This window comes from Monodon monoceros, unplaced genomic scaffold (assembly GCF_005190385.1).
Source record: "Monodon monoceros isolate NGI ecotype Baffin Bay Population unplaced genomic scaffold, NGI_Narwhal_1 Super_Scaffold_12, whole genome shotgun sequence".
NCBI classification, from domain to species: Eukaryota; Metazoa; Chordata; class Mammalia; order Artiodactyla; family Monodontidae; genus Monodon; species Monodon monoceros.
This window is the reverse complement of record NW_021703768.1, coordinates 62,167,740-62,188,659: the sequence shown is the minus strand read 5'-3', so window position 1 is coordinate 62,188,659 and position 20,920 is coordinate 62,167,740. Positions and strand designations below refer to the sequence as shown.

The 20,920-nt window shown below is 33.7% G+C and overlaps 1 protein-coding gene across 4 annotated transcripts in view; it reads left to right on the top strand.

Annotated features, from left to right (window-relative positions):
* AP3B1 (adaptor related protein complex 3 subunit beta 1) overlaps nucleotides 1–20,920 on the top strand; it is a 276,335-nt gene that overhangs the window by 63,725 nt on the left and 191,690 nt on the right. For all 4 annotated transcript variants that reach the window (XM_029215628.1, XM_029215632.1, XM_029215630.1 and 1 more), the window contains exons 4-6: nucleotides 10,966–11,061; nucleotides 11,697–11,857; nucleotides 13,946–14,012. In XM_029215628.1, the coding sequence (XP_029071461.1) occupies nucleotides 10,966–11,061; nucleotides 11,697–11,857; nucleotides 13,946–14,012 (324 nt within the window). The remainder of the gene's footprint in view (nucleotides 1–10,965; nucleotides 11,062–11,696; nucleotides 11,858–13,945; nucleotides 14,013–20,920) is intronic.

Sequence of the window (20,920 nt, the reverse complement as noted above, 5' to 3'; positions counted from 1 at the left end):
CTCTTGTTGAGCATGGGCTCCAGGCACACAGGCTTCAGTAGTTGTGGCACTCGGGCTCAGTAGTTGTGGCTCGCAGACCCTAGAGAACAAGCTCAGTAGTTGTGGCACACAGGCTTAGTTGCTCCACAGCATGTGGTATCGTCCCAGACCAGGGCTCGAACCCATGTCCCCTGCATTGACAGGTGGATTCTTAACCACTGTGCCACGAGGGAAGCCCTGGGCCATTATTTCTTCAGATAATATCTGCCCCCTTCTCTTTTCTCTTTCTGGTATTGAAATTACATATATATTATATTGTTTTATTTTTGCCTGACAATGTATGAAACTTTGTTGGTTTTTTTAGATCTTTTTGTGTGTGTGTTGTTTACATTAGGTAATTTTTACTCACCTGTTTTCAAGTTTGCTTACTCGTTCTTCTGTCCTCTCCATTTGATTAAGTACATTCATTTTTATTTTAGAAATTGTATTTTTTCATTTTAGAATTTCAGTTTGTCCTTTTTTTAATCCTTTCTGTTTCTTTGCTGAGATTTCCTCTATTCTTTATTAATGGAAAGCACATTTTCTTTTACTTAAGTGTAATAGTAGCTCTAAAATCCTCGCCTGCTAGTTCCAGTATGTTTTTCTCAGGCTTTCGTTTAGTTAATTTCCTTTTCTTGTGTGCATATGTTCCATTTTTTTAGTTTTTCATATATTGGGTAATTTGAGTTGTATCTTTTGACATTATGAATATTAAATTATGTTGGTTCTGCATTCTTTTATATTTACTCCATAGGTGGTGTTTTTGTTTTAGAAAGCAGTTATTTTGACAGGGTTCAAGTTGCAAATTCTGTTGCTTAGGCAGCAACTTCAGTCTTATATTTTTTGTCTTTTGCTGAGCTGCTTTGAGTCTATTCTGATCTTGCATGGTTCAGGAGTTTGATAGATGTGGGTAGAGATTACTTGAAGAGTAATTATGATTCATATTGTCCTGATTTTTGTTTAAATTGTGTTGGGTTTTCTTGTGATGCACAATTAAGTTATATGGAATCATTTGATTCTTTCAAAGCATACTTTTAATCTTTGGTAAGGGGTACGGAAACACCTTTAGTCTAGACTAATGTAATCCCATTATTAAAGCAATGCCCTTCTTAGGATTCTGCTCAATGATACATGTATTTATGAGATACTTTCTCTCTGGCTGGTGGGAATATGAACTTTTCCCAGCTTTTTGTGATCTTTGAGACCTGTTCTGCCTACTTCTTTCCAGTGTTTTTTGGTCTGGCCTCAGGTAGTTTCATGTTACTCATGTGCATGACAGTGCTTAGCCCACAGTATGATGGTTCTTCTCCCCAGAATGCACTCTCTCTCTCTCTCTCTCTCTCTCTCTCTCTCTCTCTCTGAAGTGCCCTCCTCTTTGTTATTCTGCTCTGCAAATTCTAGCAACCTTGGCCTCTGTGAACTTTGATCACTGTCTCCTCAGCACAGTGAGTCTTCTGGATTCTGTTTGAGTTGCCTCCCTTTCCTGGTAGACCCACCCTCAGTTGAAGGGCTCACATTGATTTTTTTCCCTCTCTCAGGGTTCACAGTAATGTGCTGCCTGTTGTCCAACATACGAAAACTTCTGTTTCATTTTTTGCCCCTGATTTTCTGTTTCATTAAGGTAGGAAGGGTAAATCAGATCTCTCAGTTATTATTTCTATATTATAGCTTTATATCATAATCTGTAAATATTTTTAAAACCTTAAAATATACGGAATGTTATCAGTCAAATGAAAACATTAGTCTCAGTTTTCCCTACTTTCCATGCAGAATTTTCAGTTTGTAACTGGTGACATAACTTGAAAATTCTCTTCTTCTTTTCCGTCCTTACATCACAGTTCTGTAACGGTGTCTTGTAATGCTTTATAGCCAGAATATGCTGAGTGAGCCACATGTCATTAGCAGTTTTATAGTCAGTACTTAGGTATTTATAGTTTGAAAAACAAGGCATTTTCTAATGAAAAGATTGCATCGGTACAAGAAAAACAGTGTATAGGGCTTCCCTGGTGGCGCAGTGGTTGAGAGTCCGCCTGCTGATGCAGGGGACACGGGTTCGTGCCCCGGTCCGGGAAGATCCCACATGCCGCGGAGCGGCTGGGCCCGTGAGCCATGGCCGCTGAGCCTACGCGTCCGGAGCCTGTGCTCCGCAACGGGAGAGGCAACAACAGTGAGAGGACCGTGTACCGCAAAAACAAAACGAAACAAACCAAACAAAAAATACCCCAGAGTGTATAAAATAATCATGACCTGAGAATGACGGTAGAATTTTTTAAGTGGAGCAATAAGATCAGCCAGGTCACACTTCATTTGTATTATACAAACACAAGGTTGATATGATGTAGACTCTAAGCTATTATTTTTACACTGTGCAGTAGATTGGGTGTTATTGTGTCTCATATAAGGAAAATGAGTAGTTTAAATAATCTTGCATTTGCATGTTCAAAATCTGGAAAAGTACACTGAAGTATATGTTATACAGTTTCTAGAGTACACATTTCTATATACAAAATGAATTATTTTCCTATCATAACTTTTTTATTAGAATAATTTATATTATAGAATTTTAAAGATATGTACTTTAAAACTACTTTTTAGATACATTTTAAAGTACACTTCATTTTTTTGTTAGATAGTAAGTACATTACATATTTCAAATAGGTGAATTTTGCTGCCAAAATGAATAGGCATTATAAAGTGAATTTGACTAACTTGGGTAAATTAAAATCAAAACACTTGTACACTTATTGTCAACTTAGGAACTAAGATAAATTAATTAATATTGGATTTAAATAACTTGATAAACCATCCTTTCTAAGATTCTAATTAATGGGAGAAGTCTAGACTGCACATGTAATCTTATAGTATTTGCAAAGTTTACTTATGATTAATTTAGCAGATACTTATTAAGCACTATTTATGTGCTTGTTACCATGTAAATATAATTGAGTTATTTGTAGTGAGGTGGATGGACCTAGAGACTTGTCATGTTTTTGCGGTACAAACAAATACCGTATGCTAGCACATATGTATGGAATCTTAAAAAAAAAAATGGTTCTGAAGAACCTAGGGGCAGGACAGGAATAAAGACGCAGACATAGAGAGTGGACTTGAGGACACTGGGAGGGGGAAGGGTAAGCTGGGGCGAAGTGAGAGAGTGGCATGGACATATGTACACTACCAAATGTAAAATAGATAGCTAGTGGGAAGCAGCTGCATAGCACAGGGAGATCAGCTCAGTGCTTTGTGGCCACCTAGAGGGGTGGGATAGGGAGGGTGAGAGGGAGACGCAAGAGGGAGGAGATATGGGGATATATGTATATGTATATCTGATTCACTTTGTTATAAAGCAGAAACCAGCACACCATTGTAAAGCAATTATACTCCAATAAAGATGTTAAAAAATAAATAAAATAAAAAGTTTATTAAAAAAATATAATTCTGAATTGATAGTTCAGTTAAACTGTCTTTGACTTGTTATGGCCATGATATCTGAGCTTCTAATTTGATATGTACATTAGTTTTATGGCTTCTGGTATAAGAAAGTTCAAGTAGCTGAAAAAGAAAAATCAAGATTTCACTTAGAAAATTTGTGAGCTGTAGGTAAAGCTTGTCTTAGCGTTACTGGGAATACAGTCTCTCAGTAGCAACCATGATTGCTAACACTTAAAAAATGCCGTCTGTGCTAGGTTGTTAACGCCTTACTTATATCAACTCATTTTATCCTCACAAATAACCCTGTGAAGTTCGTTCTTTCATTTTCCATATTTTCCATATGAGGATAAGGTAGCAGTGCGGTTAGATTATCTGACCAAGGTCACACAGCTACTGTGTGGCAGTCAGAATCCAAAGCCAGGTATCTTGGCTTCAGAAATCATTTTAGGTCATTCCCCTTTTAGAGCCATCCTTCCTGTGTGATTCCTTCCTCCTGTTTCTTCTTTAGTGTCTTTGACCTCTTATCATCATCTGGTATTAGCTATCCTTTGGAGGTATCTGGCATTGTTATAATTTTTTTAACTTTATTTTATTGAAGTATAATTGATTTACAATGTGTTAATTTCTGCTGTACAGCAACATGATTCAGTTATACATATGTATATATATTTTTTCATATTCTTTCCCATTATGGTTTATCACAGGATATTGAATATAGTTCCCTGTGCTGTACAGCAGGACCTTGTTGTTTATCCATACTGTATAACAGTTTGTATCTGCTAATCCCAAACTCCCAATCCATCCCTTCCCCTCTCCCCTCCCATTTGGCAACCACAGGTCTGTTCTTTATGTCTGTGAGTCTCTTTCTGTTTCATTGATAAGTTCATTTGTGTCACATTTTGGATTCCACATGTAAGTGACATCATATGGTATTTGTCTTTCTCTTTATGATTTACTTCACTTAGTATCATAATCTCTAGATCCATTCATGTTGCTGCAAATGGTATTATTTAATTCTTTTTTTATGGCTGAGTAGTATCCACTGTATATACCTACAGCATCTTGTTTATTCATTCGTCTGTCGATGGACATTTAGGTTGTTTCCGTGTCTTGGCTATTGTGAACAGTGCTGCTATGAACATAGGGATGCATGTATCTTTTCCAATTATAGTTTTGTCTGGGTATATGCCCAGGAGTGGGATTGCTGGATCCTATGGCAACTCTTAGTTTTTTGGGGAACCTCCATACTTTTTTCTAGAGTGGCTGTACCACTTTACATTCCCACCAACAGTGTAGGAGGGTTCCCCTTTCTTCACACCCTCTTCTGCATTTGTTATTTGTAGATTTTTTTTTTTTTAAGAATCAATTTTATCTATCCATCTATTTATTTATGGCTGTGTTGGGTCTTCGTTGCTGCACATGGGCTTTCTCTAGTTGCATCGATCAGGGCCTTCTCTTCCTTGCCATGTGCAGACTTCTCATTGCGGTGGCTTCTCTTGTTGTGGAGCACGGGCTCTAGGCACGTGGGCTTCAGTAGTTGTGGCTCACGGGCTAGAGCACAGGCTCAGTAGTTGTGGCACACAGGCTTAATTACTCCGCGGCATGTGGGATCTTCCCAGACCAGGGATCGAACCTGTGTTCCCTGCATTGGCAGGCAGATTCTTAACCACTGCTCCACCAGGAAGTCCCTGTAGATTTTTTTAATGATGGTTATTCTGACTGGAGTGCGGTGGTACCTCATTCTAGTTTTGATTTGCATTTCTCTAATATTTAGTGATGTTGAGCACCTGTTCATATGCCTGTTGACCATCTGTATGTCTTCTTTAGAGAAATGTCTATTTAGGTCTTCTGCCTAATTGGGTATAAATTTTTTATGTTTTAGATGTGGGTAGAAATGACCAAGTCCTGAGATATTGGTAATAAGTTATGCTGTAAGTAGTTCACTCTGGAATTCCAGTCTTCTTGTTGTAAACAGAAAATTCTGTACTGTTTATTATTTATTCAGAGCTGTTTGTAATGTTCAGATAGTTATCAACAGTAGAACTTTTCTATTCATGTTTATCCTTTACAATCAGATTCTGGTATGCTATCTAATGTTCTGTAACAAAAATGTCACTATAAACATAATTACAGTAGTCTCCCCTTCCTTGTGGTTTCACTTTCCACGGTTTCAGTTACCTGTGGTTAGCAGTCCAAAAGTATTAAACGGAAAATTCTGGAGATAAACAATTCATAAGTTTAAACTGCACACCGTTACGAGTAGTGCAATGAAATTTTGTGCTGTTCTGTCTGGGATCCCCAACCATCGACATCATCTGCTCCTGACATCTAACCATTGACACTGTCATGCTCAGTGACCCAGGATCACCTAGAGCAGATGATCCTCCTTCTGATGGACCATCAGAGGGTCAGTAGTAGCCTAACCCTGCATCACAATGCCTACTTCATTCACCTTACTTCATCTTAGCACATAGACATTCCATCATCTCACATCACCACAAAAAGAAGGGTAAGTGCAGTCCAATATGAGAGAGAGAGAAAGAGAGAGAACACACTCACATAACTGTTATTAAAGTGTATTCTTACAACTGTTCTATTTTATTACTAGCTATTGTTGTTAGCCTCGTACTGTGCCTAATTTATAAATTAAACTGTGTATATCTGTGTATAGGAAAAAACATAGTGTATATAGAACTTGGTAGCGTCCATAGTTTCAGACATCTACTGGTTGTCTTAGAACGTATCCCCCACAGATAGAGGGGGACTACTCTATTGAGTCTATTTGTTTTGGATTTTTTTTGTTCTTGAAATACCTTGTTAGTTCTTGGAAACATGCTTAATCCTCTAATGTTGTGGGAAAACTGACATAAGCTTCTTAAAATTTGTGTTCAGAATTGATTGATGTTTCATTGTTATCAAGTACAAAATTTCATTTTTACCAGTACATACTGCCTTAGACACACAGTTGAGCTGTACGTCATCTGCCATTCGATGTCAAATGATACCAAAAGTGAACTAGTAAGCCATAGTACTAAAATAATCAAAGGTTTAGTCAATAACTCATGAAGTTTGATGTACTAGTATTGATAAACTAATTAAACAGATCTGCCTGTGTTCTTCCAGCCTACTGGGGCTCTGCTATGATTAGCTTTACAGCAAGGAATATTGTAACACTGAATGAAAGTAACTGATAAGAGAATGGTGTAGTCACGGAGCTTTAAGTACTCCCATTTCTGATCACAGAATGGTTTCAGGGAAAGTAGGCTTTCTCTGCACACCTGCAGCCAGTCAGTGCATAGGCCTCTTGCGGTCAATTTTGATTGATTCTTAGAACTAGAACAAATTTAATGTTTTGCAACCTTCTGTGATTTAATAACGTTATGCTTTTTGCTATAACAGTCACAATAATCCTTCTCCAATAGTGAGTAATTATAGCAGTGCCTGGTAGCTCAGCTGTGGTTTGAACGTTTCAGTGTTCCCAGTATAAACTCCTGGATATATTCTGGAGTTCATAATTCAGCTTTACAAGTTGGCTGTACAGTTAAGTAAATAAAGGTGTTGCTGAGAAAATACATCCCAAGAAGATGAGGGGGTGGGTGGATCCTAACCCATTCTTGTTTCAAAAGTTTCCTGAGAACTGTAGACTGAGATCCGAATATAATTGGTAAAGAGAAGTAATATTTTAAATGATTAATTTTCTAAAAAAACCCCACAAGTTAAAGACTTTTGAGGCAGTCTTCTTAATACCTATTGTTTTCTCACAGTATGTTGATGTCCTTTTAGACATCTACTTCATGAATTATATCTATTGGTGGTAAGTTAGATCCTAGGTATAGCAATCTAATGGGAAATGTCTTTTTTTTTCCCAGTCTCTCATTGGGCTGTGATGTTGCATTCAGCTGATAATTATTGGGCTTCTACTATATTGCCAGGCTATGTGATAGGTTGTGGGAGTATATAGATTAATAAGGAATGGTTCCTGTACAAAATAACCTCATGTTCATTCCAAGGTGAATTTGAGAAATATCTTATTTAAAATACATCTTGTGTGTTGATTTGATATATTTAAATTGGTATAAATCAGTCAACCAGCAAGTGTTGGTTGCTTTTTGGCACTGTTGTAACTTAGGAACTTTTTTTTTAACATCTTTGTTGGAGTATAATTGCTTTACAATGGTGTGTTAGTTTCTGCTTTATAACAAAGTGAATCCCAGCTATGCATATACATATATCCTTAGGAACTTTAAAATCTGGTTGGGGAGAAAATCATTTATAACTCAAACAATTAGATAAGTGCTTCTAAACTGAGATTTAAGAATTTTTAAAATTTATATTTCCATTTAAATATAATCTAAAACATTGGGTATATTTTGGATCATTTGGTTGCCATCTTGTATACTAGTACCACGTAACATTGGAACCCATTTTTTGTATTCTTGTGTGAGATCCCTTGATTACATGATCATTTGAAAGTTTCATGGACTTTAAGGAGCCTAAGTGGGTTGATATCATCTGTAGATGAGTGGTCACTTGGGTGAGACTGCTTTTCATTGATTGGCACTAAGAAGTGTGTTTTTTTAGAGTGAATTTGTTCCTGATTGGCTAACGTTCAGAAGCAAGGGTCTGTCACAGGTTGGTTGACTTGCAAAAACTTGTTGATTTAGCTGAGTTTTTGTCTATTGAACAGGTTTAAAATAGTTCTGGTGGCTACATGTTGCCAGTGCTATAGAAAAAGCCATCATAGGAATGTGGGAACTTAAAAATGTTTTCAGTTTCAGATTGTTTATAATGAACATTTAAAAATACTTTTATAATCAGAGAAAGTACTATTATTCTGTGTTGGAGGATGTCTAGAAAGATGAGATTCACCCCTAAAATGAAAATGTCTTTATTGTTTTATCTGAACATAAAATTAATATTCATTGTAAAAAAATTAAATAATATAGAAAGATGTAAAGAGTGAGGGTCACTGGTTAATGCCGTCACCCAGAGCTAGTCACTGTTAACATTTTACTATATAAATTTTTTCAACTCTTATGCTTACCTGGTTTGAATCCTGGTTCTTCATTTAATAGATTTCTATATTGGTCAAGTTACTTAACTTCTCTGTGCTTCAGTTTCTTCACCTGTAAAACAGGAAAGGTAATACCTGTTCATTGAGTTGTGAATATAAAATGAATTAATCTAAATATAACATGTAGAACAGTGCCTGACACATAGTTAAGTGTATAAATATTTGCTATTATTACCATATAATGTCCATTCTAAGACATCTGTTTTCTATTTTAAAGTTTATGCAGTTGGGACTTATCTTAACAATTGAGGGTGGCTTACAATTAATTGGTAGGGTTTTTTCTTCCTCTCTTTGAGGTCTGTAAAATTATGGTACATCTTACAATTGGTGGTTTATCTTAGAGTGATAAAATACAATATATGTGTATCTTTTTTATTAACACAGAAGTGCGATCATACAGTGCATACTGTTTTGCACCCTTAAAATTTTTTACAAGGACATATTTTCAATGTCAAGTACAGATTTACTTAATTATATATAGTGACCACATAGTACAGCATTATATGGATGTACTGTAATTTGTTGTACTGTTCCTCTCTTAGTGGAAATTTTATTGTTTCATTTTTGCTTTTGTGGAAGATTTTGATTAGTAGAACTTGGGAGAAAGTAGGATTGATAAACTGAGTGGAGATTGAGACAAAAAATCAAGTTATATTTGGGGACTCTTCCTTGTTTGACTTTAAAGGAAGATTATGGGCTGTATTGAATACTGAGTTAAGGATTTTAGGTTTCGTTTTTAAGATTTTGTGGATCTATTCAGCACTGAAGAGTAATTGGAAATATGTTTTTTGTTAGTTTCACCTATAACCCTGTCAGTATAGTACAGACGAATCAATTGGTATCATCTTAAAATGGTGTGTTTAGCATTTTATCAATGATAAAGACGCAGAAAGTATGTTCATTAAGTTTTCACTTGTGTCCATGAAATTGTGAAGAACAGCAAAATAGGTTGGATTAAAGATTAAGATCTAAAATTATCTGAGGAGGGTGCCATGATGTGTTGAATTTAAGTTGTTGAAAATGTCTATAGGTAAGTAAGATATTGCCCTCCTTTTAAAAGAAGAAACCTCACTAGGACAATTACTCGAGTATGGATTGATTTAGTCAGTAGCGCATTTGGAAAAAGTATATGGGTTTTGTTTTGTTTTGTTTTGTTTTTTTTGCGGTACGCGGGCCTCTCACTGTTGTGGCCTCTCCCGCTGCGGAGCACAGGCTCCGGACGCGCAGGCCCAGCGGCCATGGCTCACGGGCCCAGCCACTCCGCGGCATGTGGGATCCTCCCGGACCGGGGCACGAACCCGTGTCCCCTGCATCGGCAGGTGGACTCTCAACCACTGCGCCACCAGGGAAGCCCTCGCTTTTTTTTTTTTTTTCAAAATCTTAACTAGTTTGTCTTGCTTAGACTTCATTTGTAGTTTGGAGTGCTGTACTGAAACAAATATAGACAAACTGAGTGAGTTCAGAAGGGAACAGACAGGATGGTGAAGGAACTCAAAACACTGCTGTGTCAAGGGAATTGGACTGGAAGGGAGAGAAGGCCATGACAGTTGTCTTTAAAGAAGTCCAGATTGGTTACTGTGATATAAAGTATGGCACAGTATAGCACTGTTTTCCTTTTCAGCATTGATTCCACCTATTTCCAGCTACTCCCCCTCATTTCCCATGCTCTTTGAACATTCCATTAACTTTTAGATGTGTACTATGGGGATATATCAGAAAATTAATCAAGCAATGGTATCTGAAGATATTTGAGAAGGGAGATACAAGCTACAAGCAGTGTCAGAAGGAAGCAGTCGAAGAATTTCAACTCAAATTCCAATTTTCATTTAATTTTTCTGCTCATCATAATTTTGTTATAAATTTAGTGATTAAATTGACTTTGCAAGCGGTTTTCAGAACACACTTCCATCCTTTTGGAATTTTTATTACATTAAATTGATATTGTCACACATTATTCTTACTGAGCTGAAAATACCATGTAATGTATATTGGAATGTGACTATTACCATAGAATCAGAGTTGGGCCTCAGCACCTTTTGACAGATGAGGAAACATAAGCTCCCATACCATATAGTTAGTGGACAGAGCCCAAGGTCTTTATATTATTTGTATCCCTCATTTTGAAAATACTGTTCCAAATCAGTTAATGTTTTAATATTCTTGTATGAGTTTTGCTCAAGAACTTTTTTTCCCATCAAGAGGAAGCACAACTTGATAGGATATTGCTATTGTGGATTGGATTATTAAAATGCTTATTACATCACAAGCTTTTACTGTTTCTATTCATTATCCTACAATACATTATCTTTATTTTACCATCTAGGCTATGAGCAGGTTCAGTTATTTAGTTCAGGAAAGCTGAGCGTGGATTTTAGTATAGAAAATATTAAATGTCTAATTTTCACTCTGGCTAGGATTAACTTATTTTTTCTTATTCACAGATCAAGAAGTTAGTATATGTTTACCTGGTCCGATATGCTGAAGAACAGCAGGATCTGGCACTCTTGTCCATAAGCACTTTTCAGCGAGCTCTGAAGGTAAATAATAGAGTGAGTAGGCAAATAGCTGCAACGTTTCTGCACAGTTGAAGGTGTGTCATTTAAAGAAGTGGAGCAATAATCCACTAAATGGTACAGTCATGTTTTGAAAGAGTTAAAAGGCCTCTCATGGTCCCTATTCAATGCCCTTAGAAAATAATTTATTCTTATAATCAACTGGACTTTGCCTTGTATGTTCCTTTATGTTCAATATAATCATTATTGTGCCTCAAAGAGCTCTTCATCATTACACCAACTAGTTGTTGAAAGTGTACAAAGAGGGGACATGACTTTTTTTAAAGATAAAATTTATGACCTGCAGCATTTTGTTATTATGAAACTCTAAAACCCCAGCATGTTTAGTAATATATGATCAAGTAGAATTATAACCATTACTTTTCTTGTTAAAACATTATTCAGAGAAATAAACATTTATTTAATTCTCTTTTTCCTTAGCCATTTCCATATACTGGGTATTTAAATTAAGTAGCCTGGTTTTCTTTGTTTTTTTTTGTTTTTGTTTTTTTTGCTATTGTTGTATTACATCCTATAAGCACCTGTTAACTGTATCATAAAGATGTATTTAAAATATTGAAAACTTGAAATTTTGATGAATATTTTTGTACTGTCTTTAGGACCCAAATCAACTAATTCGTGCAAGTGCTTTGAGAGTTCTATCAAGTATTAGAGTGCCAATTATTGTACCTATTATGATGCTTGCTATTAAGGAAGCTTCTGCTGACTTATCACCATACGTTAGGAAGAATGCAGCCCATGCGATACAAAAATTGTACAGGTTGGTACTTTGTAAATAATACCAAAGATCCCTAATGTTGTGTGGAATGTTAAAGCCCCTGGAGGCTTATTTTATTAGCGCTTATAACTAGTCTGTCCTTAAACTAAGTAAACTCAGTGACTGTGTTTCCCCTGCCCACAAACATTCTTTAGACATCTTTAATTTTATTTTGGTTATAGAGACCCTAGGCAGGTTTTTATTTGTGAGCCTGTTAGGGCCTGTGATAATTTATGGATTTTATAACTTAAAAATAATCAGAAGTTGAATTATCATTTATATAGTCCATCTCTCATTACATACACACATATGTTATTAGAAAATTAAGATTTTTTTTCCTATTTATTGCAGGGTAGAATCTTAAGTGTGTTATTGCCTCAATTCACTTTGTTACCCCTTCTTCCATCTTTGATCCTGCTGTTCTCTTCCTTGCCTGATTCTTTTCCAGAGCTATTTTATTAAATATTATTTTAATACTGATTTTTAACTATAGCACAATACCATATTTATATATTTATTAAATTATCGTATGATACCTTGATCTCTGTGGAAAACATATTGCCTAAATAAAATAATTATTATCTGTAATCGTTTGGTATTATTTTCTGTTACCATTTATTCCACAAACTTTTATCAGGATCATTTTGTGTTTCTAGTGTTGTGTTACATGCGTAAGATGTATGAAAACGATAGAGAATGTGGTATCACATCCCTATTGAGGGAAAAAAATCAAACGTATGCCAAATAATTAAAGGCAATCTATAATTGAATAAGATATTGCTATATGATATATATGTACATACAAAGGCACACTAACAATGCCTTCGATAGGATAGGGCTCAGAGATTATCATATAGGGTTTCATAAAGTAAAGATGTAATGAAATGGGATTAGTTAGGAAGGACTGGAGAAGGGAGACTGTTGTTGGCATTTGAAAGAATTAAAAGGTTTGAATGTTCAGATAATTATAATGATCGGTAGAAAACTTATATAATGTTTGTGAAAAGTAAAAAATCATTTTCTTAGGTTAACTGTCAGACAGAGTTATCTCACACTTCTTAGTCATTATCCTTTCTTGTTATCAACTTACAAAATAAGATCCAAGCTCACTACGATAGTTTAAAAGCCCATCACTGGGCTCCATTTAACCTCTCTTTGTCTTGAATTTACAGTCTGGTAGCTCAGTACTGCCTATTAGTCCTCTACATAAAATGTTTTTATCTCATTACCATCTTTTGTTCCTCCTTTAGTCTCTACCTAGAATATTTCCTACTTTTTCCAGCTCTAAAGTCAAGTTGTTTAAGATTCGTCTGAGATGTCACTTCCCAAAAGAAACCCTCCACAACCTTCCTGCCTCCATTGGTGTCCTTCTTTATCCCCATAATCCCTTATATATACCTCCATTATATGGTATGATTATGTTTGGGACTGTCTTTATTAGACTGTCTTACTTTTCTTTGTATGCCCATCATTTAGCTTCTCAATAAATGAACAGTTGAATTCTATGCTAGGAAGAAATTATATTATTAACAATATTTCAGTGCTTACAGCTGCTATTTAGATGCATCTGTCAATTCTGTGCGTATGTGGGCCTTTGTTTATATTTCTTGGTTTTAGATGGCAGGTTTTATTATACGTGTCTCTATCAGTAAACTAGAACGGTACAAAATTCTTATTTGGAAATTCTGTATATATTTTTTTGACAATTATGTGTCCATGCTCAAAAATGATTGCTATCCTGTTATTTTCCCCCCAGTTAAAAAAAGATTTTGTGGTTTATCTACTTGCAATTACTTTCTTAAGGCTTTCCATCTTCTTTTTAAGAAGTGGATTTGTTCTTTAAATATTTTCTTAACAGTATTGGTATCTGGGTTTAATTAATATGAGCAACTTTAGATAGAAAGATTAGGACACATCTGTGGGAAAAATCAACCCGTTCCACTTTAAATTTGTCTTCTGTTTATTTTTGTCTAGACATAAGTCTCCCCCACTTTAAAAATTTTTCAATATCCTTGAAATGATTAGCTTCATTTAAAGTTAGAATTAAAGGAAAAAAAACTTAATGTAAATTTTTTTCTTTTTATGGTTTAGCCTTGATCCAGAGCAGAAGGAAATGTTAATTGAAATAATTGAAAAACTTCTGAAGGATAAAAGCACAGTAAGTAATATCTTTTTATGTCCAAGTAAAATTGTGCTTTATTTACATAGTATCATTTTACTGTTGTATATTTGATATAATTGTTCTTATGGATTTTGAAATGTATAAATATTAATGGAGCTCATTAAAATCCTTGAAGAATAAAAATGTCCAGGTAAAGAGAAAGATTGCATTTGGAATTTTAGTTCGTTACATGTTTCTTCATCAGAATCTGAAGAAGGGAAAGTTGGGGAAAGAAAATTCTTTTTTTAACCTGTGGCTAAATTGTTGACTGCTTTTAAGGTCAGCTTTTTTATTTTAAGCAATGATTTATTAGGATTTTTAAAGCCTGAATCACTTGGGAACAAATAATTATTTTAAAATGAAGTATTCAGTATTAAAGAGATAATGAAAAATTAGAGGAGTGTGTTTTAGTATTACAAGTGTGTTGTTGTTTTTTTCTTAAATACTAAAATGTTTTCATATGTATAATGCTGTTTTATTGGTTGGGTAGAATGATCTTACTGGGTAAACTTCCCATCTTTTGGGAATGTACATGTCTCTTCCTCCTTCCTATTCCACTCCTATTCTTTGTGTGTAGTGACATGATAATGAGGTCTAGAAATAGTGATGATGCATGGGGTCTCTGAGCAGACCTCTGGAGGAGCTGGTGTAATGGTATCTTTGATGGAGGCTTCTGCACCCATATATATGGCTCAAAACTATTCAGGAAAAGGATTCCAGCTCATCTTAGGATGGTATCACCCAGGTGCACGTATATCTGTATATAGCAGCTATCTGATACAGTAACCACTAGACTCATATAGCTATTATTATATGGCTTAGCATATGGTCTGTCTTGGAGAATGCTCAGTGTGTATTTGAGAGGAGTGTATTGGGTTGGCCAAAAAGTTTGTTAGGGTTTTTCCATGAGATGGTATGGAAAAACCCAGCCAAACTTTTTGACCAACCCAATATATTCTGCTCTTTTTGAGTGGAGGGTTCAGTAGATGTCTCTTGGGTGTAATTGGTTTATAGTGTTGTGCAAGTCTTCTATTTCTTTGTTGATCTTCTTTCTTGTGGCTCATTGAAAGCAGAGTGTTGAAGTCTACTATTGCTATAGAGCTGTCTATTTCTCCCTTCAATTCTGTCAGTGTTTACTTCATATATTTAGGAGCTCTGGTATTTGGTGCATCTGTATTTATAATTGTTTTACCTTCCTTTTGTCATTGTAAAATGTCTCAATCTCTAGTAACAGTTTTTGTCTTAGGGCAGATTTTTAGGGCTTATAATTTCCCATGTATAAAGTTTTTGTTTGTGTTGAAAGAGCTGTTGTATATAAAATCCTTAGCACGTGCCTGACACCATAAAAGGATAAATAAGAAACAAATGACTCAAAAAGAAATGTAAATAATACAATTTCTTTGTAAATTTAGGATGTCTGTTCTTGGGTTCTGACCATTTATTTCCAAAATACAGTAGAAAAAAATATTGTACTTGTTCATAGTAGGTCTTTAATAGTTGTTGAATAATTGTGAGAACTAATTTGTTAATATTCTTGGTGATAGTAATTAGGTATTTTTTATTATTTTCAGTGTTTTGCTTCCCAGATGGTGTGTGTCATGCTCAGAATTCATAGGTAGATCCTTTGGGAGCTTTGACTGTCTATCATTTATAAGGCACTCTTCATTCCTAAAGTGTTATATAGGATACGTTTATTTTTTAAAAATTAAAAAACCACCTATATCTATTTTTCTATCCATATGAAACAGCAGTAGTTTATACTGAATTCTCTAATTTCAGAGCAAGAGCACAATGTTCCTTCCAGTGTCCTACCTTTTCATATTTGTAACTTCATTTTTTCCAACATTAAGAAATGTGACTTGCATTATCCACAATATATTTACTTATTTACTCAGTCCCAGAATGCAGATAAAGTATTGTTTCAGAATTGCTAGCATGTACTCTGCGAAGAGTAGTGAGATGGGGACTACTAATTGAGTTAAATATTGGTTTAGAGTTATATTTATTGTTAGCCTTGCTTCTTTGAATGCTGTTGTAAATTGAAATCGCTTTATCATTGTATGGTTGAACTTGTTATATTGTTCTCTAAGAAAGCTATTGATTTTCTGTGTGGTAATTTTATATCCTGCTTCTTTACTGAATTCTTTTATTGTTTGATTTAGTTTTATCTTTCAATCTCCATTTGTTTTATTCTGGAAAATAAATCATATCATTTGCAAACATAATTTTACTTCCTCTTTTCCAATACCTATGACTCTAATTTTTCTTGTCTAATTATATTGGTTTATAACTTTAGTACAGTGTTCAATAGTAGTGGAGATGGTGGACATCCTTGCCTTGTTTTAGTTCAAAGGAAATGCCTGTAATGTGTCTGTGTTAAGTAAGATGCTGACTGTGAGGATTTTCTCTTTATCTTTGAAATATAATAGTTTTACCTGGTGTCTCAGGGTTAGTTGATATGGGTCAATTTTTTCCCTAGTACCCAGTGAGGCTTTTTAAAATATAGATTTAGAATTTATGTTATTTCTGGCAAACTGTTGTTGTTGTTGTTTAAGATTAAGTTTTAAATATTAATTCTGTTCAATTGTTACTTTTTCTTCTTCAGGGATTTCAATTTTCTCTAAGTTGGATCTTCTTTGCCTGTCTTACATTTCAACCATTATCTCTCTAAACCTTTTTACTTCTTTATCTCATTTTCATTCTTTTGGTTCTTTTTGTTCTTTTCTTTAATGCCCCTTCAGTTGTTTCAGACTGTCATAGATCTTTGTGAGGTTTTATGATGTATACATGAAAGATAACACTCTGGGATTTAGGACTTATTTTTCTACTTATATATAATCGAAGTTTGGAGATTCTCTGTATTTTAATTATGCTTAGAGCTTAAGTTTTAATCTTTTTGCTTTTTCTGAGTTTGGGTTGAGAGATTCAGATTTCCCTAGGTACCATTAACTTGTCTACCCAGTATTTAATTATGTTTTGTGAATGTTTTCTGATAATTTTTTCCTTTGTATGGTTATAATTTGATGTAGAAAGATTAAAAATATTCTGATATCTATATAGATATTTATGGATCTTATCTTTATTATTACTTTTTCTTGTCATGTATAATATATTGAAGGGATACAGCTATATTTCTTCCCCCCCCCAATTAATAATGTTAGCATTGACATTTGAAATCAGTAATCCTAAATCATTTTTGTTTAAAAATTTCCTAATTAAATGAACCAGGTCTAATTTATTTCCACATTTTGAAAAGGAATTTATTTGCTGTCAGCAGGAGCTTCTTGGGATCATTATGATGATGATGATAACATTGCTCTTGCTACTGATAAATATAAATTTGAAAGGTGTTAACATGTTTAAAAACTTTTCTTTCTTTAACCTCTGTTGATTATGAGATATACCTTCTGTTGCTTCTTTTAGCCTAAAGGAAGATTTTCTTGAAGTTGAGATCTCAAAGAAAATTAGTTGTGTAATTCTCATGTTAAGGAAAGGTGGAAATAAAAAGCTTATTACAATATAATAGAAATGTTTTTCCCTTTTACTGGAGAAAGACCAGTATTTGTCATATGAATAGTCCTTTCCCCAAAATAAGTCACTTTGGGGTTAGGAATACAGTTATGGTAATGTAACTAGAAGAACATTTTAGAGTTACTTAGATAACTGTTGTCTGAAGGTATCTGTAAATTTTAAAAGGTATAATAGAAGCTTACAATTGTCAGTATAATTGAAAGGGAACATTTTATTTATCCTTGATCATACCCAGTCAACTGTTATAAGTTTTTTTAATATAATTTCTTCATTGTATATTCCTAGATTTATCATTTTCATCATATTTTCTGTATTTAACATATCCTAAACACTTTTCTTCTTTATTGAAAACCTTTCCTAATGTTCAGGTGTAAATTCCTTTTTAAAATTTATAATTCTTTCTCTTGTTTTTCTTTAAAATGTAGAAATTCATACTTGTTGAGCAATTTAAGCTTTGTAGTGAACCTTCTTTCTTTTATTTAGAACACCTCAAAAGGTGTTTATTTCCTTTTCCTTTCAGGTTAATTTTAAAGAAATCCTTTTGTAGCACTTAACTTTCTAATAGAAAACAGAGTTTCTTAGGAAAACAAATTAGGTCAGTGCCTACTGAAAATCTGAGTTGTTTATATTTTTTTGATGACAGAGTTTCTTCTTAATTAGTGAATATATTGGTAGTTCATAGCTAAGCTGTGAGGGTAAGACACCATTTTATAAGTTATTGGTTTAATGTTGGTAAAAGCTTCACTATTGTGGGCAAAAAAACACACCTCTTCGTTTGTGCAGATGTTTTATTGTGTTAGATCTATTATCCAGCTATTAGAAGATAAATGACTGATCTTTCCCATTTTCCATGCCTCAAGAAAATTGAAATAAGAAGGGGAATATCATTTGGGCTGTATGATTAGGGCAGGTTGGATGGCCATTAATTTAAGAGAAGAAAATCTTGGCTGCATTGGCCAGCTTACACCATATTATCAATCAAACCTTGATGCACTTCTTGTGATGACCCAGCACTCTCAGGTTTTTGCAACGTTAATTAGAATTCATGACAAAATAGATGCAAGGAAACGTTTTGTACCCTTCATAATTTTATAGAAAATTTATTGTTATTAGAGGAACCATTTGCTTAGTGTGATTTTTTTCATTACCAGCTTGTCAACTAGCATAGATAATCTGGCGAAAATATGAACTCCATAGATGGAGTGTCACTTTTGTTGATGGTTCATGTAGTTTACCTTGGAGCACAGCTAATGGCTGAAGTTCATAGCAACAGCACAGAAAAACGTGACAACCAAGGGAAGATAAATGAACCATGTTTATTGCTTTAATATAAAAAATACGTAAATGGAAAACTGCATTTGAATTTGATGAGTTCATTGCTAGTTTTCTTGGAGTGATTTATTTTTCCCCTTATATAAAAAGCTACTATTGACACAGTGAGATGGAAATTAACTGTCTGTTTTTGGGAAACCAATATTTTTGTTTTTCAAATCTGAGTAGATCATTTTATTTTAATTCTGTAAGTTGTATAGAATATTGAATATTTAATATACCAGAATAATCAATTCTTCTGGCAGTGTTTAGGCTAGAGTCGATTGTTAAAACCATATAATGAAATATCTAAAATCATCAGTTTTATTTTGTAAAGGTTCTTTTCTTTATGTTCTTCCTAATTATTTTTGTGTTTCCATGAACTTTATCTTTACGTAAGTAATGAATTATTTTCTTTCATTTTCATGTTATTTGTTAATACTTTAGAACTATTTTGTACCTGTAGCTCTTGTTTTGATAAATTTAGTACCATGTGGGAGCTGATTTTCCTTTTAATTCTTTGGTGTCTAAACATATTTGAAAAAGATAATCTCTAGGTTTGGGCAGAATAACTTGATTTTACATAGTATTCCTTAAATTGAAATTTTCTTGAATTCCCATTTCAATTTCATAGATTATTTTATTCTAAGTGGTATTATTTATTTTTGTACTTTAACACCCTTGCCAATTAAAAAATATGTATCTTAATATAAGATTGACATATATAAATATAAATGTATTTCACAAATACTGTGTTACTCTGTAGTTTGATGTCGTAAATTTAGTTGTTTTAAGAGATTTTTAAATGATAATTCTAATCTTTTAGAAATATGATTATCACAGAATATAATTTCTGAAGAGTGATTTGTGCAGAAGACATCAAAATGTGGTGTTGAAAACACAAACATAACTTCCTTCCCATATCAATAGCACATAGAAAATTATACATATAATACATTTTTATTTAGTTCACACAGATAATCAATTCTTTGCTTTTTCGATTGAGGTGCATACATGCTGGGACCAGCAGGCACCAGTACATGGGCAGGGCTGGAGTCAATAAATGCAGCTTCACGTTTATACTGATTGGTAATTCATAAAATCCCCACAGGACTGGAAACTTGTTTAGCATAATAGCAAGTCTATATTCTGAGCTGTTTTCTTTCAATTGTATTGTTGGTTGCACATTAATAAGCTAAATGTCAGCCAAGTAGAGGGACACTAAACACTAAAAATATGAATATCATTGTATCTAATATTTTTCAAAAAGTACCATTTCAGTAAGTTATATTTCTATTTAATTGCTTATTTTAAGACATTAGGGAAATTTTAGATACTAAAATGAAGATCCCTAGTGTTCAGAAAGAATATGATATTAATTTATTTTTTCAAAACCCTATTATATTGTGGGCTAACTGCAGACATACCAGTGTACCTATATAAAAATATTTGTATATTATATATTCTGCTTAGCTTGTATCTTCATACCAAAGAAATCTTAATTTCACCACTTTGCAAAAACATGGCAATTCCAAAAACAACATTTATGTTTCATTAACTGGTCTTGGAGAAAGCCACCTTTTGTTGGTAATATATTATTTCAATTTATACACATTATTATATAAGTAATAATAATGTTCTAAAATTTTAGCCAGTATTTTTTCCTTGTAAATAAATTATATCGGTAAAAATTAACAGGTTGATTAAAGTGTGTAAGATTTGAAAGTATTTTTATACTAAAGACATTTGTGAGGTCCTCACACGCTTTAAGATAAGTTCATTGTGGAATTGTGGTCATTCTCATTTTAAACTGATATGATACGGTCCTTGTTATTGTACTAAATACTGAATCTTTAGATTAGAGTTCAGGTAAGCTTTAAAAATGAAAACTGCATGATTAATATGTCTAATCCATATGTGAACAATTTATTGAAATTTTATGTGATGAGATAAAAAATATTATGATTTTTTAATGCTGATACTTCTAATTCAAATACTTTAGAAAAGTATTCATTTTTCAGACATGTTACAGCTATCAAAGTTATTCTTTGAGGGAGTGACTC